Raw genomic sequence first — 20,420 nt, 5'->3', positions numbered from 1 at the left:
ACGTTGCCTTCATTGGGAAATTGAGGATTAAGCAAGGAAACCGTGTGGAAACGTTGCATTGATTTCTGAACTAACACAAAACTGTCCGAGTTAAATAATGCCAGAATGATTCACGACAGCTGGCTGATAATTTCCTCATATATTGCTTGCATTGATTACTTCATCACAAATAGCAGCGATTGGCGACAAGCATTACGAGGAGTACATCACCTCTTTCAGCTGCAACAATGTGCTAATTGGCCCTCTCCCCGCGTCTCCCCTTCACTGCTTCCCACCATCGTGGACGTACTTGAAGATTGTTCCTCCAAAATGATTTTCCCAACAATACATGTGTCTCCCCCTACCTCTCTACCCAGACATCCCGAGCACCGAACATGATCTCTGTTCCTGTGTGAGACATGATACCTGTTCCTGTGTGAGACATGGCACCCGTTCCTATGTGAGACATGATCTCTATTCCTGTGTGAAACATGATCTCTATTCCAATGTGAGACACGAGAGATGTTCCTGTGTGAGACATGGTCCAATGTGAGACATGAGAGCTGAATTTGTAGCGAGCATCATCCTGTCTCCCTGTGCATGCCTCTCCCCCCCCCCCCCCCCCCTTCCCCCTTGCTCTCTCAATTCAGGACCACGGCCCGGATGGCAGTAGTTAGGTAGTTAGAAGGGCAATAAATGTCAGTGTGTGTTGCTCTGTGAGGCTGTGAGGTGGGCCGGGGTAGGCGCTGTGTCAGGGTGGATTACACAGACAGCTCGTCACACACTCAGCTAATGGACGCACACGCTGTGTATAGGGGAAAAGAAATTACTTTAATGTAACATACTCTTTTTTCTTCAAGTGCAAATCTTTGGGCAAAGTATATTTCTGAGTTTATGTCATTTGTTTTATTGCGGTGTCTGGGTTTTTTCTGGTAGGAATGATTCAAACATAACCAATCCGTACGCTTTCTCAGGTTCATATTTCGCCAGAGGTCTTTGCTGTCTCGGGGTAATTGATTAGAAGGCAAGAACAGGTAGCTGGGGATATCTTTCAAGGAAGTTTATTTACATGAAAACAACCGTACGAAGCTAATGTAGATATTCACCTGTAAACTGCGCATAGTCAGTGATACAGTATAGAGATATGTTTGGATGAAGTCATCAGAAATTATCGGTGTAAAAGATCGGTGGTGAATGAAAGAACGGTGATATTTTAAGGTTGAATCATTGATACCGTGTATACAAAAGTACATCAACAGATGCTTATAGCGTTACATGTACAGCGGCAGTGAATGTCAATACATAGGATTTTTCTGCTATATCTCCGTAATGATATCCTCTGTGCGATGTATCCTCATGTACACCCCGCACACGTGCTGTTTCGTGTTACCACACGTCTGGTGTTGAGGAAGACCCTCCTGTGTGTGATCAGGGCTTGCACGCTACACGCTCCAGGTCCATGGTGGAGGTGTGCCAGGTCGACTCCATGTTTCCGCAGACAGGATGAACACTTGGTGTCACCTAGCCCCAACAGGGCAGCCGTGCTGCACAGGAGCGCCATCTGTGCACGGGATGCGCTAACGATAACCTGCAGAAATAGCTGCAATTGGCTTTTACAACGCCGGTGCGTGTGCATTAGAGGTATTTATAGAATGGCTGCAAGGATTTTGAAAACAAATGGCAAATGCTTGTGGATGTGTATCCTTACACGAGATCAGCTGTTGGGACCACAGCTGCACGGATGAAACATACTTTACACACGAGGAGGAAGTTACGAACACACCTAGTAGTCACCGTGTTATGTTTTTGTTACACACGAGGAGGAACTTACGAACACACCAAGTAGGCACAGTGTTATGTATTTCTCACACACGAGGAGGAACTTACGAACACGCCAAGTAGTCACAGTGTTATGTATTTCTCACACACGTGGAGGAACTTACGAACACGCCAAGTAGTCACAGTGTTATGTATTTCTCACACACATGGAGGAACTTACGAACACACCTAGTAGTCACAGTGTTATGTATTTCTCACACACGAGGAGGAACTTACGAACATACCAAGTAGTCACAGTGTTATGTATTTCTCACACACGTGGAGGAACTTACGAACACACCTAGTAGTCACAGTGTTATGTATTTCTCACACACGTGGAGGAACTTACGAACATACCAAGTAGTCACAGTGTTATGTATTTCTCACACACGTGGAGGAACTTACGAACACACCAAGTAGGCACAGTGTTATGTATTTCTCACACACGTGGAGGAACTTACGAACACGCCAAGTAGTCACCGTGTTATGTATTTCTTACACACGAGGAGGAACTTACGAACACGCCAAGTAGTCACAGTGTTATGTATTTCTTACACACGAGGAGGAACTTACGAACACACCAAGTAGGCACAGTGTTATGTATTTCTCACACACGAGGAGGAACTTACGAACACACCAAGTAGGCACAGTGTTATGTATTTCTCACACACGTGGAGGAACTTACGAACACACCAAGTAGGCACAGTGTTATGTATTTCTCACACACGAGGAGGAACTTACGAACACACCAAGTAGGCACAGTGTTATGTATTTCTCACACACGTGGAGGAACTTACGAACACGCCAAGTAATCACCGTGTTATGTATTTCTCACACACGAGGAGGAACTTACGAACACACCTAGTAGTCACCGTGTTATGTATTTCTCACACACGAGGAGGAACTTACGAACACACCTAGTAGTCACAGTGTTATGTATTTCTCACACACGAGGAGGAACTTACGAACACACCTAGTAGTCACAGTGTTATGTATTTCTCACACACGAGGAGGAACTTACGAACACACCAAGTAGGCGCAGTGTTATGTATTTCTTACACACGAGGAGGAACGTCACGTGTACTTGCAGTGTACTTGCGGAATTAGGAGTTTACCAGTTTTTAATATGTCAGTGAAGATTTGAGAAATGCTATGAACGTAAATGTTAAAATAGCAACGTAACATTAGTTTCTTGTGTGTGTATATGTTAATTATGCCACAGCTCCTATACACATCCTGGATGCCATATCACAAGAGGCAACTGCGTCATGGCGTAGAAGGAAATGACATGTGCATGTTTTGTTCTTAAACTCAGTGCTCCAACATTCTTGCAATGACGTATGGCTTCTACATTAATACATCAATGTGTTGGAGCATGAACCTGGTAACATCTGTCTTGCTTAGCAAGTCTTTGTGCCTAGGCTTCACGTTACACAAACTCCGATAGGACATCTTCAGTTTCACAGTAAACTTTATACTAGATGTAATTTCAGCATTACTGCAGTACAAAGTGGCTAAGTCTATTGTCGCCTTTGTCTGACCAGACCCACGTGGGCTGCAGGAATGAATGAAATACAATCAAGGATCAGTCTCATGTCGTCAAAGACGCCTCTTTTTTGTGAATGCGTCTACCAGAAAACTACAGGGTCCTATTCAACATACAGATGTTTCTCACATGTGAACTGTAACACATTCCCATGTTAACACCCGAAAGAAACACCAGCATGAGAAATGTGGAGACTTAAAACCCAAAGCCATCCTTCGGAGTTGACAGAGCGGGCTCTTAACTGAGCCTGAAGCAAGTAACACTTAGACTAAGCTGACACAGACAAGCTTAACTGCGCCTAAAGCAAGGTACACTTACACTCAGATGGTATAGGGATCACTTAACTGCGCCTAAAGCAAGTTACACTTACACTCAGATGATATAGGGATCACTTACCTGCGCCTAAAGCAAGTTACACTTACACTCAGATGATATAGGGATCACTTAACTGCGCCTAAAGCAAGTTACACTTACACTCAGATGATATAGGGATCACTTAACTGCGCCTAAAGCAAGGTACACTTACACTCAGATGGTATAGGGATCACTTAACTGCGCCTAAAGCATGTTACACTTACACTCAGATGGTATAGGGATCACTTAACTGCGTCTAAAGCAAGTTGGGAGCACTTAGCCGAGCCTGTAGCAAGTAATACTTAATCTAAGCTGACATTGGCAGCACTTAGCCGAGCCTGTAGCAAGTAATACTTAATCTAAGCTGACATTGGCAGCACTTAACCGAGCCTGTAGCAAGTAATACTTAATCTCAGCTGACATTGGCAACACTTAACCGAGCCTGTAGCAAGTAATACTTAAACTCATCTGACAAAACAAATACGTAGCTAAACATGTAGTCTGGCCTATGTACGTCTGTAGGAGTAGTTGACGAGAAACACACACAACTGACATTAAAAGCATCGTCATTCGGTTTGAAACACACTCTTTGCATCGTTAGCCTGACAGTGCATCATGTTTATATTGTGGAGTGCTGGGGAATTGGAAATCCAGCATCTATTGCACAAAGCATCACGCGGTTCTCATCCAGGACAGGCTTGGGAGACTGATGTGACTGTGATGGTGATTGATCACTCTCAGGGCATAGCTGACTTAATTTGCCATACCCACCAACACTCGCTCTAGGAAAATGAGATAATATTTGTAAACCTACAAGCCCAATAGGATAATGTTTTGAAAATAAGGCTTTATTTTGATTTCCGTTAGATAGAGGAATTGGCCCATTACATGACCAGTTGATCAATGAGTTGTCACAGATGTTGTAAAAACAGCCTCTGGATGAATAACGTTCACATCTAAATATAATCGCATGCTTGCAAAGTTCAACATGTTAATCTTGACATTGCAGACTTGATAACACGGGAATAACCTTTAGAATGCGTGTGGCTTGAACGTGGGGTGTGGGTGGGGTTGATGGGATATGGGTGGGGTTGGTGGGATGTGGGCTGGGTTGATGGGGTATGGTTGGGGTTGATGGAGTGTGGCTGGGGTATGGTGAGGTTGATGGGATGTGGTTGGGGTTGATGGGGTGTGGGTCGGGTTGATGAGGTGTGGGTAGGGTTGATGGGGTGTAGGTAGGGTTGATGGGGTGTAGGTGAGATTGGTGGGGTGCGGGTGGGGTTGATGTGGTTTGGGTGGGGTTGATGGGGTGTGGGTGGGGTTTATTGGGTATGGGTGGGGTTGATGGGGTATTGAGAGGTTGACGGGGTGTGGGTGGGGTTGATAGGGTGTGGGTGGCGTTGATGAGGTGTGGGCTGGGTTGATGGGGTATGGGTGGGGTTGATGGGGTGTGGCTGGGGTATAGTGAGGTTGATGGGATGTGGGTGGGGTTGTTGGGGTGTGGTGAGGTTTATGGGGTGTGGGTGGTGTAGGTGGCCTATGGTGAGGTTGGTGGGGTATGGGTGGGGTTGGTGGGGGATTGGTGAGGTAGGAATGGGGTTGATGAGGTTAGTGAGGTATGGGTGGGGTTGGTGGCGTTTGGTGGGGTTGATTGCGTATGGTAGGGTTGGGTTGAGAAGGGCTTGATGGACGGGTTGGAATGTGACAGGTGTATCTGGTTTATAGGGTGGGGGTGGTGATCGTGGGTTTTGGGTAAGGTGGGGGGGGGGGGGTTAATGATGGGTAGTGAGGGTGTACAGGGTGGGTAATATGTAGGGTGCAAGGATGATGTTTTCTGAAAGCAGCGGCTCTGTTGTTTTGAGATAAAAGTAAAATGTACAAACAAAATCATGGGATATTTATATTTAGTTTGGCCTGATAAGTTGTAGGCATGGAAATAGTCTGTGTGAGGTAAACTGTGCTATATATTCCCGCAAATGTCAGCAAAACTGATGAAGTTCTTGTTTGTTTCAGATCTTCGACTGTGACTTCCTCTCGAAGACGGTGAAATATGTCCATAACGGGTCTCCGCTGTTGTACGCTGACGAGGTGAAGCTCCGAGCTCACCGCTTCACACAGACGAGCACTGTCACTGAAACATTCTACCTGCGAGTACGGATAGTGAACGCCTCACACGAGGTGATAGTGACTAGAGGTCTCAGGCCTGTGGTGGTTCCCAAATTCAATGGATTATCCAACACGATAGATTCTTCAGTCATCCGATTCCGGAACAGTGATAATCACAATGTGTCGTGCACCGTTGGTTTTTCCAAGTACCACTCCCACTGGCCCCTTGTGGGGCAGATGGTCATGGGAGCTGATCGACATGCTGTTGATGCTGTGAAAAAAGATTGCCGCGAATTTCTTTTCATGCAGCTCCACTACGAGCATTTGCGATCTCCAACACCGGATGTGGATTACCTCCCTTTAACCGTGGAAATATTTGATCCTACACGCAGTGACGAAGTGGTGACAGAAAATTTTTATCTTCCAATTTACATCAAAGGTGCTTTACCTAATTCTCCTCCCAAAAATAAGATGAGCAGCATGAATATGATGGATGTGGATCAGTTCATTCTCACGACAATCATTCCAGGCGTCATATCAGCGGAAGACTATGAGACCCCGAGTGCCCAGCTGGTGTATAACATATCGAGGACGTTTCCCCCAGGACATGGATACCTAGTCAAGAGAGGCGACCATGCCACACCAATCACGTCATTCTTACAGGACGATCTGGAGAACCACAGAATTGCGTACCGACCACCCAATGTTAGTTTCTCGGAGCGGCGGATGTACGAGGTGGAGTTTACTGTGTATGATAGCCACTTCACCAACAGCATGCCCCTGAGGTTCCACGTGGCTGTTCACCCCTCGTCCACCAATGCTCCGCGAGTGGCGCATAACCTTGGCTTGGTCCTTCTGGAAGGTCAGTCGAGAGCAATATCCACAAGACTCTTGCAAATTGTTGATCGAGACAACCTAGACAGGGTGAAGCTGTATGTGAAAGGGGGATTGCAATACGGGAATATTGAAGTTCATGGCAGTCAATCCATTGTGTTTAGACCGACTGATTTGCTGAATGGTGGGGTGGTGTATCGTCATGACGACAGTGATTCAACCAAAGATCGCATAGAACTACGTCTCAGCGACGGTTCCAACACCGTCCTCTTCACCTTCCCCATCAGCATCATTCCCAAGGATGACACTCCGCCTCATCTCATCAACAACCTCGGTCTGCAGATCAACGAGGGCGACATGAAGAAGATCAGTGAAGATTTACTTCTGGCCCACGACACCGACTCCTTGGACTCCAACATCATCTACACCATCCTCTCAAACCCGCAAACTGGAGACATCATCAGGAAGATCAGGCCATCAGACTCGGGCACCAAGATATTTAGATTCCGGCAACGTGACCTTCTGAAAGGTCAGATCTACTACCGGCATTCTGGGAGAGAGGAGTTCAGGGACTCCTTCCGGTTTACGCTCCATGATCAGCAAGAACCACCAAACGAGTCGGAGCAGTTCGTATTCCACATTCTCATCAACCCCATGAACGAGAACCCTCCTCGACTGGCCCTGGAAGCAACTCGCCTATTGTACGTCCCAGAGACGGACATTGCCTACCTCAGCAACACAGAGCTCCAATACACGGACGTGGAGTCTGCGGACAGACAACTCACCTACACCATCACAACCCCGCCGTATTTTGTGTACAATCGTGGCGAGCGAGATGCAGGGCGACTCATCTCAACCCACAACCTGACGATGATGATGAAGGACGGTTCCACTGCTTCAGCGCAGACCTTCTCCCAGGAAGACATCAACCACATGAAGATAGCCTACATGCCGCCCATGAACGACATCGGCCCCGAGTCCCGACTCATCAGGTTTGTGTATACTGTGGAAGATTCCAGCAGGAACAGACTGTACGGGCAGACATTTGACATTGAGGTCCTACCTGTGAATAACCGCGTTCCGCAGTTTGTCACCTCCAAGTTGTTGGTGGAGGAGGGGGGTATCCTCAGTATTTCGTCCAATCAGTTGTCCGCGAATGATGTAGATACGTCGTCGGAGAAGTTGCGTTTCATGCTGGATGCGTTACCCCGGTATGGCATCCTCCAGAAGGGTGGCATCGCTCTGAAGAGGGGAGAAGGTTTCAACATTGCGGACTTGGAGAAGAAGGATATCAGGTAAAAACTCCTTTTTTTGTCAGTTGAACATTACTACGTATTGTGTCTTTAGTTGCCGTATACGGTGTCATATTAGGTTAGTAGCAAAATATCGGGCGAGGCGAGGGTTTTTTCTCTATACATTTTATTAATAAAGTCACGAACGTGGTTTCTTCAATAAATAATGTTTTTGCACATCACACTTAATGTTATTAAAACACAAAACAGTGTCAAATAACGAATTTCTGTACTAGTATTTTCATGTGAAATATGTGAAGTGGGTTTTGAAATTCAAGATGGCTGTAACTGATGGTATACGGTCTCGTATTAGGTCAGTAACAACCATCTACAACGGTATACGGGCTCATATGGGGTTGGTAGTTCTGCTCTCTGATTGGTCAATCTCACTTTGAGTAATAATAATAATAATAATGCAAGCTCCGATTTACAACAACAAGCTGTATCTCTATCGCAAACCCAAAGTAAAGATACAGGCTATATCTAACGGGGTCTAAATGGGGTCTAACGTCGCGTTTAAGATAATTGCGCTTATATAACGACGTGCATGCACGTGTGTGTGTGGCTGCTTGTACCAGTCTGGACTAACGTCGATTTTATAGTGCCAGGACACTGATATACCATGCCGCAGTTGAATATGAATACCCCACTCAGACACAGTATACTGACTCCGAGCCGATCAGTCCTCATTTTAGCCCCTTAATGCCGAGACCGAGAAAGTCCGGGGTTCGATCCCCAGCCGCGCAATAACCAAAGACATTAACAGATGGTTCTTTTGTTACCCTGTCTCGGCATTAAGGGTCTTAAACAAGGACTGGCTAGTACAAGCAGCCACACACACACACACGTCGCTATATAAGTCCAATAATCTTGGACGCGACGTTAAACCCCATTTCACCTCACCTGACCTTAATGCCGAGCACCAGGCAGGGTAATAACAAGTACCATCTTTTAACGTCTTTTTGTGTGACGCAGCCGGGGATCGAACCTCCGGCCTTCTCCTCTCCGGGCAGACGCTCTACCACTAGACCACGGAGGCGGACCCCCGGAGGAGAAATAGATAGGACATTTTAGAACTCCCAAGTACCAGTGAGAACCTCAGTTGATACACAAGCCTCTCTCCATGCTTGTGTCAGATGGTCTTGGTTTCAAACATGTTGAAAAAATGTGTTGTGTAATTCCGCTTGGTTGTATCTCTGATGTGAGATGGCTGTCGGCCACACGGACTCTGTACGGGTGGTGTAGGGTGTCTGCCGTGGCGGGAACATGGCGCACCATCAGATTCCATCCTCTCAGTCCATGAAGAAGCTGTTGATAGATTGCCACATAAATCAATACCACTGTGAATCTTTGCAAAACATAAGAACTGTATGTAAACTCCATGTTTACTACACGAAGGTCTGTTCGGCTGAAACAGTTAGTCTGTTCAACACTGTTGTTTGGTCTCGATGATGGTCTAGATAAGGACAAGGACGAAATGAAAAGCAATGGCATTTGATATTCATTTGTCTGGGGTCTATTTTTTGTTTTATTGCTTTTTAGACAATGTGTAGTTTACCTGCATTATGATCCTGTTGTAAGTGAATTGTGAGCAATGGATGATGTGTCTCACGTGATAATATGACAGGGCATCATTCATCATCAACACTCCTTTCATCATCAACACTCCTTTCATCATCAACACTCCTTGCATCATCAACACTCCTTTCATCACCAACACTTCTTTCATCACCAACTCTACTTTCATCAGCGCTCCTTTCATCACCAACGCTCCTTTCATCAACAACACTCTTTTCATCACCAACGCTCCTTTCATCATCAACGCTACTTTCATCACCAACGCTACTTTCATCACCAACGCCACTTTCATCATCAACGCTCCTTTCATAATGAACACTCTTTTCATCACCAACTCTACTTTCATCACCAACGCTACTTTCATCATCAACACTCTTTTCATCACCAACTCTACTTTCATCACCAACGCTACTTTCATCACCAACGCTCCTTTCATGACACCATGTTTTCCTTTTTGGGTAATGGAACTTGTGGCAGTTTTGGCCACTGGGCTAAGACAAGGTTAGGTGTCTCATCATGTGTTGTTTTTATTGATTGTAAGATGGAAATTATTACATCCGTATATTGGTAATAACACATAGAGTTTTTATGTGCACATTTATGACCAATCATTTCCTGAACTATAATAAATCACTAATCCTCTCAACGTGTTAAAGAACTTAGGCAACTTTCACGGACAAATTCAGGCTTCAAAGAATCTATAGTAATTACCGTTACACTCAATCTGCGCAATGTACGTGTCCACAGTGTACTGCTCGACGTGTCCACCACGTGTCGCCTCACCATCTTCTAGATACATATGGTGTTCCTGATTACAAGAATAAGTGGAAGTATGGAGCAGTGGGGAAACATTCAGTTTATTCCATCACAACGTAATGGGCTGAAGACATGTAATGTTCACTGTGGTAATAAGCCGGATAGAGTTGGCACCAAGTGGGTTGTGTTTGTAGTCAGCTGCCAACATTGCTTCATGCCTAATTCAAGCAAGTGTCTCCAGATATTATATAGGGGCGAGGGTTGGGCACATGTGTATGTAGATATTATATAGGGGGTGGGGATGGTAACAAGTGTCTGTAGATATTATATAGGGGGCGGGGTGGGGGACAAGTGTCTGTAGATATTATATAGAGGGTGGGGGACAAATGTCTGTAGGGTGGGGTGGAGGACAAATGTCTGGAGATATTATATAGAGGGTGGGGGACAAATGTCTGTAGGGTGGGGATGGGGACAAATGTCTGGAGATATTATATAGAGGGTAGGGGACAAATGTCTGTAGGGTGGGGTGGGGGACAAATGTCTGGAGATATTATATAGAGGGTGGGGGACAAATGTCTGTAGGGTGGGGATGGGGACAAGTGTCTGTAGATATTATATAGAGGGTGGGGGACAAATGTCTGTAGGGTGGGGATGGGGACAAATGTCTGGAGATATTATATAGAGGGTGGGGGACAAATGTCTGTAGGGTGGGGTGGGTGACAAGTGTCTGTAGATATTATATAGAGGGTAGGGGACAAATGTCTGTAGGGTGGGGGGGGGGACAAATGTCTGGAGATATTATATAGAGGGTGGGGGACAAATGTCTGTAGGGTGGGGTGGGGGACAAGTGTCTGTAGATATTATATAGAGGGTAGGGGACAAATGTCTGTAGGGTGGGGTGGGGGACAAATGTCTGGAGATATTATATAGAGGGTGGGGGACAAATGTCTGTAGGGTGGGGTGGGGGACAAGTGTCTGTAGATATTATATAGAGGGTGGGGGACACATGTCTGGAGATATTATTGAGGGTGGGGGACAAATGTCTGGTGATATTATGTAGAGGGTGGGGGACAAATGTCTGTAGGGTGGGGTGGGGGACAAATGTCTGGTGATATTATGTAGAGGGTGGGGGACACATGTCTGTAGGGTGGGGTGGGGGACAAATGTCTGGAGATATTATATAGAGGGTGGGGTGAGGGACAAGTGTTCTTAGATATTATTTAGGGGGTGGGGACATGTGTTCTTAGATATTATATAAGGGTTAGGGTGGTAGACAGGTGTCTGTAGATAATATATATTGGGTGGTGTGGGGGGAAAGTGTCTGTAGACATTATGTAGGGGGTGAGTGGTGGACAAGTGTCTGTAGATATTATATAGGGGTGGAGGACAGGTGTCTGTAGATATTATATAGGGGTGGGGGACAGGTGTCTGTAGATATTATATAGGGGTGGGGGACAGGTGTCTGTAGATATGGGGTGAGGCAGGGACGTGCCTGTCACTGGTCGTGCACCTGTGACTGCAGAGGCTAGGATATTCCGACAGGGTCACATTACAGACAATGATCCAATGGTCCCAGGCAACACTGCGGAGATAATTAACCCAGTTCTCCGAGCACACATTGACATTATTGACTTTAAGGTCCATACGATTGTTTCAAACGATTTCATGTCTAATTAGAAGCAACCCCTTTGTTTTCTGCGAGACTAATAAATCCACAGCATCGAAGACAGCAGCGAAAACAGGGGGCACTGCAGTGAATTGGTTGCAACATGATAAAACAACGATGTAATAATCGACTAAAGCGACAAGCAGACAATGCTAGAATGATATTGTGATGCCGAGTGTGATGTGGTTGTGTCGAATTTGTGGCATTGTGATGTGTGACGTATGTTTAGGCTATGGGTTGATTTTGATGGCTGTTCTATGCAGACAGTGACGTGTCGGATGTAGACAGTGAATTGTTGCATGCAGATAGTGACGTGTTTGATGCAGATAGTGACGTGTTTCGTGCATACAGTGACGTATTGGATGCAGATAGTGACGTGTTTGATGCAGACAGTGACGTGTTTGATGCAAATAGTGACGTGTTGGATGCAGATAGTGACGTGTTTGATGCAGACAGTGACGTGTTTGATGCAGACCGTGACGAATTGATGCAGACAGTGACGTGTTTGATGCAGACAGTGACGTGTTTGATGCAGACAGTGACGTGTTTGATGCAAATAGTGACGGGTTTGATACAGACAGTGACGTATTGGACGCAAATCGCTTTTTTCCAAGCCAAATGTGACGTTGGTCTGCCGGCTATTATGATCAGCTGTGACTGTACCACGTGACATCTGACTCCAGCCGAGACGTATATCTTCCTTGTTTCAGTTAGTCGTGTTCAGGATGTTATGTTTTGTCTGATGACAACTCGGGACTACTGTTAAGGAGACGGGGCTGTTTCCAGCGTCAAGTTCAGCTGGAGTGATACGTGTTTGTGGTTGCGTGAGGGGTTGGCGTATATTTTACGTAAGCTTCAATCTGTAGGCATGTAGTGGCATGATATGGTTTGACACTGCACATCAACATTTACTTTTAGAACATTGATATATTGCTTCTTTTAATGTAATACACACTTTAGAGTGTAGGCTACATATATAAGACACTTTAGAGTGTAGGAGTTATATTTAAGACAGCCTTTATCGTGTAGGATACATGTAAGACACACTTTAGAGTGCATCATATATATGTAATACACACATTAGAGTGTGGGATATATATGTAAGACACTTTATAGTTTAGGATATATATATGTAAGCAACACTTTAGAGTGTAGGATATATATGTAAGACACTTTACAGTGTATGATATATAGAGGTTATCACGCGAGTGTGTTTGGGGATGGTAAATATCCTGCATTAGGAATAAACATTGTATGTAGCGAGCCTTGGCGAGATCAAGCGATATCTATACTGTAGATATCGCTGCAAAGAAATTACATCACAATGCTTTGGAGACCATTGTGACGTCACTGGTTACCATGACGTCACAATCAAATGACATCACTAATGGCTCTGCTACTGAAGCTGTTTGCAGTACTTTTTACACTGAGGACACTGCTAATTACTGTCTACAAACTGAAAAAGTTGAAAGAATGAGTTTGGATGATAAATAAAATCTCACCCTCGTGTCTTTTGATATCAAATATATCAACACTCGTTGATAAAAGTGGCAAAAATCCTTAGCAAGCCTCGGAATTTTTCCACTTTTATCAACTCGTGTTGATATATTTGATATCAAAAGACACTCGGGTAAGATCCTCTATATGTCATATATGCGTTGCATCTGGATAAGATTGCATAATGAGATTTCTTCTTTAAATCTAAAAACAAAGATTCTAGAATATGCAACACAGGCAGGTTAAGTGGGTTTTTTCCAATTGTTTGCAGGTACGTGCATGACGGGTCCGAGATTATCCTGGATACTTTCACGCTGAGTGTGTCCGACGGCCTCAACTCTGCCACCAAGGTCATCTCGATCGACATTGTCCCGATTGATGACGAGAAGCCACAAATGACCAACAACCTCCGTCCCTTCCTCATAGTCTCAGAAGGAGGAGACGCCATTGTGACGCAGAGGACGTTGTCCGCCACCGACGTCGACACAGACGAATCGTCTCTGGTGTTCCTCATCGTCAGACAACCCAAATATGGAATCCTCCAACTGGAGTCCCAGCCGGTCACCAAGTTCACCCAGACAGACGTGAAGGAGGGGAAGGTCAGCTACCTACACACCAGCGGAGAGATCGGGATTGCGAAGATTCAGGACGTTGCTACATTCATTGTGTCCGATCAGAACTTCCTCCCGTCCGCAGACATGCCTATGTATGATCTGAACATCACAGTCACACCCGTCAACAACCAGAAGCCCATGATCAGCCTGGGGAACCCCGTGTTTGTGTCTGAAGGCGAGATCTTCAAGATCACCAGCGACATCCTGAGTGTGTCTGACCCAGACTCCAGAACCAAGGATATTGAGTTGATGATCACCAAACAACCTCAATGGGGCTTCCTGGAAAACACCAAGCCTAGTCCAGGGTCGGAACGAAGCAATGCCGGCGTCCGCATCAACATGTTCAAGTTCCGCGATGTCCTTGACGGGGCCATCAACTACGTACAAGCTAACCACAAGGGCGTGGAGCCAGTGAGGGACGAGTTCAGTTTCTACGCAACAGATGGAAAACTTAACTCCCCTACAGAAAACATTGCCATCACCATTGTCCCAGCTAATGATGAAGTTCCAGATCTGATGTTGAGAGACTTTTCCGTTCCCGAAGGAGGCAGTAAGATGATTGACCAGTCCATGGTGGACGCCATTGACCTGGACATGCCCAAGGACTCCCTCGTCCTGACTGTATCCCAGCGGCCTGAACACGGGAACATGGTGATGATGCTGCGTACACGCAAAGGTGGGGTGGAGACCGACATCCACGACTTCACAATCGATGAACTCCACAGTGGCATGCAGCTGAAGTATGTTCACGACGGATCCGAAACCTTCTCCGACAAGTTCGCCGTGACAGTGTCTGATGGCAAACATGAAATCAAGAGGGTCTGTAATGTCTCCATCAAGTTAAACAATGATGAACGCCCAGAGATTATCAAGAATGCAGGCTTACACCTGGACTATGGAGAGTCTGCTCTCATCTCCAGCGTGGTTCTCCAGGCCACGGATGAGGACAACGGAGATGCGCAGCTGTATTACATCGTTGTCCAACTGCCCAGGAAGGGGTTCCTCCAGTTCTGCCCCGACCCCTTCTCTAACAATCTGGCAGTGGATTGTCGGGACTTTCAGGAGGGACAAAACTTCACCCAATACGACGTGGATCAGAACAAGATCCGCTACATCCACACCACCAGCATGGGCAGCACCGAGACCGACAGCTTCATGTTCGTCCTCACTGACAATAGATACAAGCGGCCCGAGGAGACATTTGAGATCAGGATAGCCAACTCCAAGAAAGCCAACATTGCCCTGCTGAACCGAGGCATGGCTGTTCGTGAGAGTGAGCGGGTCGCCATCAGCACGTCCAATTTGAGTGCTTCTGACGAAAGTACCAAAGCAGAAGAGATTGTGTTTGCAGTGATCAGAGCCCCTAGACTTGGCCAGATTGAGTACATCGACCGCCCATTCACGCCTATCAGTAGTTTTACACAGTTAGACATAGCATCCCAGAAGGTTGTTTACAACCACCTGACAAAGAACGACATCATTGAGGACTCCTTCACCTTCACTGTCACCAACGGACTCAGTGAAGCCAAGGACGGCGAGTTCAGGATCGTCATCCAGCCTCTGGATCAAGTACTCCCCACTCTCGTCGCCAACAAACTGCTCGAAGTCCTACAGGGCACCGAGGAAATCTTGACCCCACTCCAGCTCAAGGTCACTGACCCAGACACGTCAGCCATGAACCTCACGTTCGTCATAGCTAAACCTCCAACCTATGGCAAATTATACAACAGGGGAGTCCCCATCAAGCAGTCTTTCACACAAAATGAAATAGATCTTGGCTTTGTTACTTACGAGAGTGATGGCACTCGAGCTGGTCTTGATAACTTCCTCTTCAAAGTGACTGATGGCCGACACGAGGGGTTCCTCATTAATGGAACACTTCAATCGAACCCAGCCATGTCGAGTATCTTCATCAAACCCCTCATCGAGGATGCCCCCAAACTTGTTACAAAGAAGCAACCAAATAACCTGGAATATTTTGGAGGACAGAGGTATGGATATGTTCTGACAAACCGTATTTTGCGAGTGGTAGACAGCGACACCGAGAGCTCGGGGCTGATTTACGTCATGCTGCAGAAACCGAAACATGGACATATTGAAAACACTGCATCCAAACGATTCGTGAGACGTCGATTCACCCAGCAAGATCTTGATGATGAAAGCTTGATGTACATCATCAACAAGGCGGACAAGTCCACCAATGACAGTTTCACCTTCAAGGTCGAAGACAGTCGAGGCAATGCGCTCGAGGACCAGGTGTAAGTAGTCATGGCTTTTATAGCCATCAGAAATAAATTAATTGAAACTAATTTTGTAGGTTCTGAATAATTGGATTTGGATCAATCAAATGCTAACATGTATCTGGTTTTTGAAGCTTATCCTATCTTATCTTAGAGGGCACGTGTGGCCAGTCGTCTAAGCCGCCGCAGTTCGCTGTGCAGAGTTGCGTCCCTTGGGCAGATTGTTGGTTCGAATCCCGGTTCGCCCCGATTATGTTTCTAGGTTTGTCAGCCCCATACCCGTACTCGTGGGTTTCACCGAAGTGGTAAACGTCTAATACGTCTGCATCTCTTCGGGCTTTCCTCCCACATTAAGCTGACACGCCGTGATATAACTGGAATACTGTTAAAAGCGGCGTTAAACCCAACTCACTCACCACTATCTTATCTTAACTCTATCTTAGCAGTAGATTTTTGTCGAGAAAGTAAAAAATCCTTCACACCGTATCATCTGCAATGTCTGTATCTACTTTATTGCTAGGTTTGAAATGAAGTGGTCTAGAATTGAATTCATAAAGGAGGATGTTGTTGTTTGCGAGAACGTTGGTACGTTGTCCGTGACGTTGCAGAGAACTGGTGCTATTGACCAGTCAGCATTCATTGGAATTAATGTCCGCCAAATGTCGGCGCGGAGAGATGATGACTTCTCGCCAAGTTCAGCAAAACAAGTTCAGTTTGACCCTAGTAAGTTGATTGATGCCTCGCAAATACGATTACAATTCTGACATTGCTTTTGTTTTTCACTTACATTAGTTACAATTTTCATTACTGTTTTCTTTCAATACAATATTGCAATAAACACAACGTTCATGAAATAAGGTTATCTCCCTAAGGGACCAGTTCAAAAGTTTGATCTCGGATAAAATCCTAATTCCCTAAGTTGTAGATGGAGGGGTTAACGACCCTGCAAGTTTACCATCCGAAAACTGAACTGATTGATCAGTGTTCTATACAGTAACTAAACTAAACCGATCCTATTTTCATTCATGTGCTGTATGAGTTGTCATTAAATACACCAAGTCTTTCCACAAAGCAGGGTTTTATCATCGCCGGTAAAAGTCTGTCTAGTGCAGTGCGTAATATATATCATAAAAGATCATATATTATATATATTACGCACTGCACTAGATAGACTATATATATGATGGCAGATTTGATCTATAAAATCCCTACAAATGATTGGCAACCCCTAGAAAGTAAACGTCATTCGATAAACGTTCCGAGAAACAACAGAACAAAACACGAGAATGCGAGACAAAAGAGGCCACTAAATTTCAGAATTGAATTTTGTGGGGGGTTGGGTTTTTATCCGACGTCGAACTTTTGAACTGGTCCCTAAAGTGGTCACCAGTACAACCTTCTAACTTGTATTATGCTTTGAAATACCAGACATTACGTTAAATAAGAAATACACTGCATACACTACACATTGTGCTGACATATTGTATGGAATGAGGAACCCTTTTAAGCATCTGAACTAACGAGTGTTTGTTTGCCCAGGTAAATCTCAGGCCACATGGGACATTACCATTAAAGATGACGGCATCGAGGAGAACAACGAGAAACTTCGACTCATCCTCACCGACCCCATCAACGCCGTCATCGGAGACCAACGCAAACTACGACTACGGATCATCAACGCTGAACACGGTCAGTAAAACACGCACCTTATTTGAGGTCAGCTTGATTTTGTAAGAGAATCAGTTTTGCATACCGTGTTGCAGGTGTGTTGTGATCAGGTGAGCTACACGACTTATGTGTGTGTTGTGTTGTTTTCCAGATGAGCTACAAGACTTATGTGTGTGTGTTGTGATCAGGTGACCTACAAGATTTATGTGTGTGTTATGTTGTTTTGCAGGTGAGCTACAAACTTATGTATGTGTTGTTATCAGGTGACATACAAGACATGTGTGTGTTGTGTTGCAGTTGAGCTACACGACTTATGTGTGCGTTGTGATCAGGTGAGCTACAAGACTTATGTGTGTGGTGTGTTGTGTTGCAGGTGAATGTCCCCAGTACCTGGGAATGGTGAGCAAGAACCGGGGGGAGGACCAGTTGACAATTGAGGAGAACATGTTCGTGCCCTCGCGCACCGACGTCAACAGAGACACCATCGTCACAGTGAGTCATACCTGATTTTTGTGTCATTGAGAGACGCATGGCATCTGTGTGGAGGAGCGCAGCGCCTGGGGTCAGTCTGCTGATGATCCAGTAGCCGATCTGTAAACTTTTTATGGGGATAATGCAGCTCTAAATATTAGAAAATTACTATTTTTGTTAATTTGTCTACAAAGTATAACAATACCTGGGATTCTCCGTCACACTCAATTTCTCACTGAGGTCAGACATGAAGTATGAGGTTTTCTGTAAATACTCATTTGAACAAGACAATAAAACACAAACAAAACCTATTTTGCCAAAATGCATGTTTTCATTCCAGTACCACAAAGTGAACAAGTTGGCTCCAGTAAACTCGTTCGATAACGCATTCCTAAACACAGAGCCGAAGACGGTAGTTGACAAAGGCGTCGGAACCCAGCCCAAGCCTGCGGGAAAGAAACGGAAACAATCGAAGAAAAATCGCAAGAGGAAAAAGAAGGATAAGAAAAATAGAAAGAATAAGAGAAACCAGTCTACCCCGAAATCCCCTAAGAAGGACCCCAGTCCCAGCTCAGCTCCAGTCAAGGTATATAAATCCAAGGTAGAGAAGTGTGTTGTTGACATACTATCGGGGATAGGTTCAGACAGAGCCTGTTCTTGTCTGGGCTATTGCTAGCCACTAAAGGCTTCAATCCTCATTCTCGCGAGTCAGTTTCATGTCTTTGCAATATATCCCATATTCCTCACGATAAATCACATTATAGTACAATGTCTACCATGTTGACAGAACATCAAGAAGTGCACGGCATCAACGAAAGACCTTCTGACGTTCGATAGTTTTAAGCAGCAGCTCCTGAAATGTAACGGCAAAGAATGGCTGGTGTGGACATCCGTCTCCAGCAGTGACGAGCGGCCGCGCAGCAGTCTGTGTCAAGCAGGTCAGTCATGTCACATAGGCGTCAAACATTAAAGGTGATTTATGTGTAAAGTAGGTCATTTACGTGACGTAGCGTGCCAATGGATCACAGGATTAATGTGTAAAGTAGGTCATTCACGTGACGTAGCGTGCCAGTGGATCATAGGATTAATGTGTAAAGTAGGTCATTCATGTGACGTAGCATGCCAATGGATCACAGGATTAATGTGTAAAGTAGGTCATTCACGTGACGTAGCGTGCCAGTGGATCATAGGATTAATGTGTAAAGTAGGTCATTCACGTGACGTAGCGTGCCAACGGATCACAGGATTAATGTGTAAAGTAGGCCATTCATGTGACGTAGCGTGCCAACGGATCACAGGATTAATGTGTAAAGTAGGCCATTCACGTGACGTAGCGTGCCAACGGATCACAGGATTAATGTGTAAAGTAGGTCATTCACGTGACGTAGCGTGCCAGTGGATCATAGGATTAATGTGTAAAGTAGGTCATTCATGTGACGTAGCGTGCCAACGGATCACAGGATTAATGTGTCACGACTTTGGTACTGCTTTGTAGGCTCTGGTACATTTGTTTTCAAATATATATATATTGGTATCTTGTTGTATTATATTTTGACTTACATATCTAAGTTTAGGTAATTGTCAATAATTGTTTCACGTCATATGTAATGTTCTTATAAACAGAGAGAACACGTGACTGCTGACAGCTCTTTCCCCTGTCAACACCCATAGGTAATTGTGCAGGAAGATTATCTGCTGTGGTCAACACACGAGGACATTTTGTGCAGGAAGAATGATCTGTTTCAGGCTGGAGTGAGTACGAGGGCCGATGCTACAAGTTCATGAACGACAAGTTGCCGTGGGACGAGGCAGAACAGCTGTGTTTTTCCTCCTACCAAGCCCACATGACCAGCGTCCACTCCATCAAACATCTCAAGTGGCTGTTTGAGCAGGCCGGCAAGAAGTCCTTCTGGATCGGTCAGTACACATTCTGATACAGGGGTTGTCCTTCTGATTTGGTAAATTCACTTATTCCATCAATACATATTCTGATTATGGGGA

At 45.3% G+C, this 20,420-nt stretch overlaps 1 protein-coding gene across 2 annotated transcripts in view; it reads left to right on the top strand.

The window, feature by feature from the left end:
* The window catches only part of LOC139480177 (FRAS1-related extracellular matrix protein 1-like), a 67,832-nt gene that overhangs the window by 46,850 nt on the left and 562 nt on the right, over positions 1 to 20,420 (top strand). Inside the window, exons 3-10 of one of the 2 annotated variants that reach the window (XM_071263207.1) lie at positions 5,711 to 7,932; positions 13,698 to 16,298; positions 16,801 to 17,003; positions 17,820 to 17,969; positions 18,322 to 18,440; positions 18,760 to 19,020; positions 19,207 to 19,357; positions 20,166 to 20,336. In XM_071263207.1, the coding sequence (XP_071119308.1) occupies positions 5,711 to 7,932; positions 13,698 to 16,298; positions 16,801 to 17,003; positions 17,820 to 17,969; positions 18,322 to 18,440; positions 18,760 to 19,020; positions 19,207 to 19,357; positions 20,166 to 20,336 (5,878 nt within the window). The remainder of the gene's footprint in view (positions 1 to 5,710; positions 7,933 to 13,697; positions 16,299 to 16,800; positions 17,004 to 17,819; positions 17,970 to 18,321; positions 18,441 to 18,759; positions 19,021 to 19,206; positions 19,358 to 20,165; positions 20,337 to 20,420) is intronic. The other variant, XM_071263208.1, reaches the window with a different exon arrangement.

The sequence above is a fragment of the Haliotis cracherodii genome, unplaced genomic scaffold, assembly GCF_022045235.1.
Source record: "Haliotis cracherodii isolate W230 unplaced genomic scaffold, xgHalCrac1.p SCAF_4, whole genome shotgun sequence".
Classification (NCBI taxonomy): Eukaryota; Metazoa; Mollusca; class Gastropoda; order Lepetellida; family Haliotidae; genus Haliotis; species Haliotis cracherodii.
The sequence above is the reverse complement of the archived record's forward strand: the minus strand, read 5'-3'. Positions and strand labels throughout refer to the sequence as shown.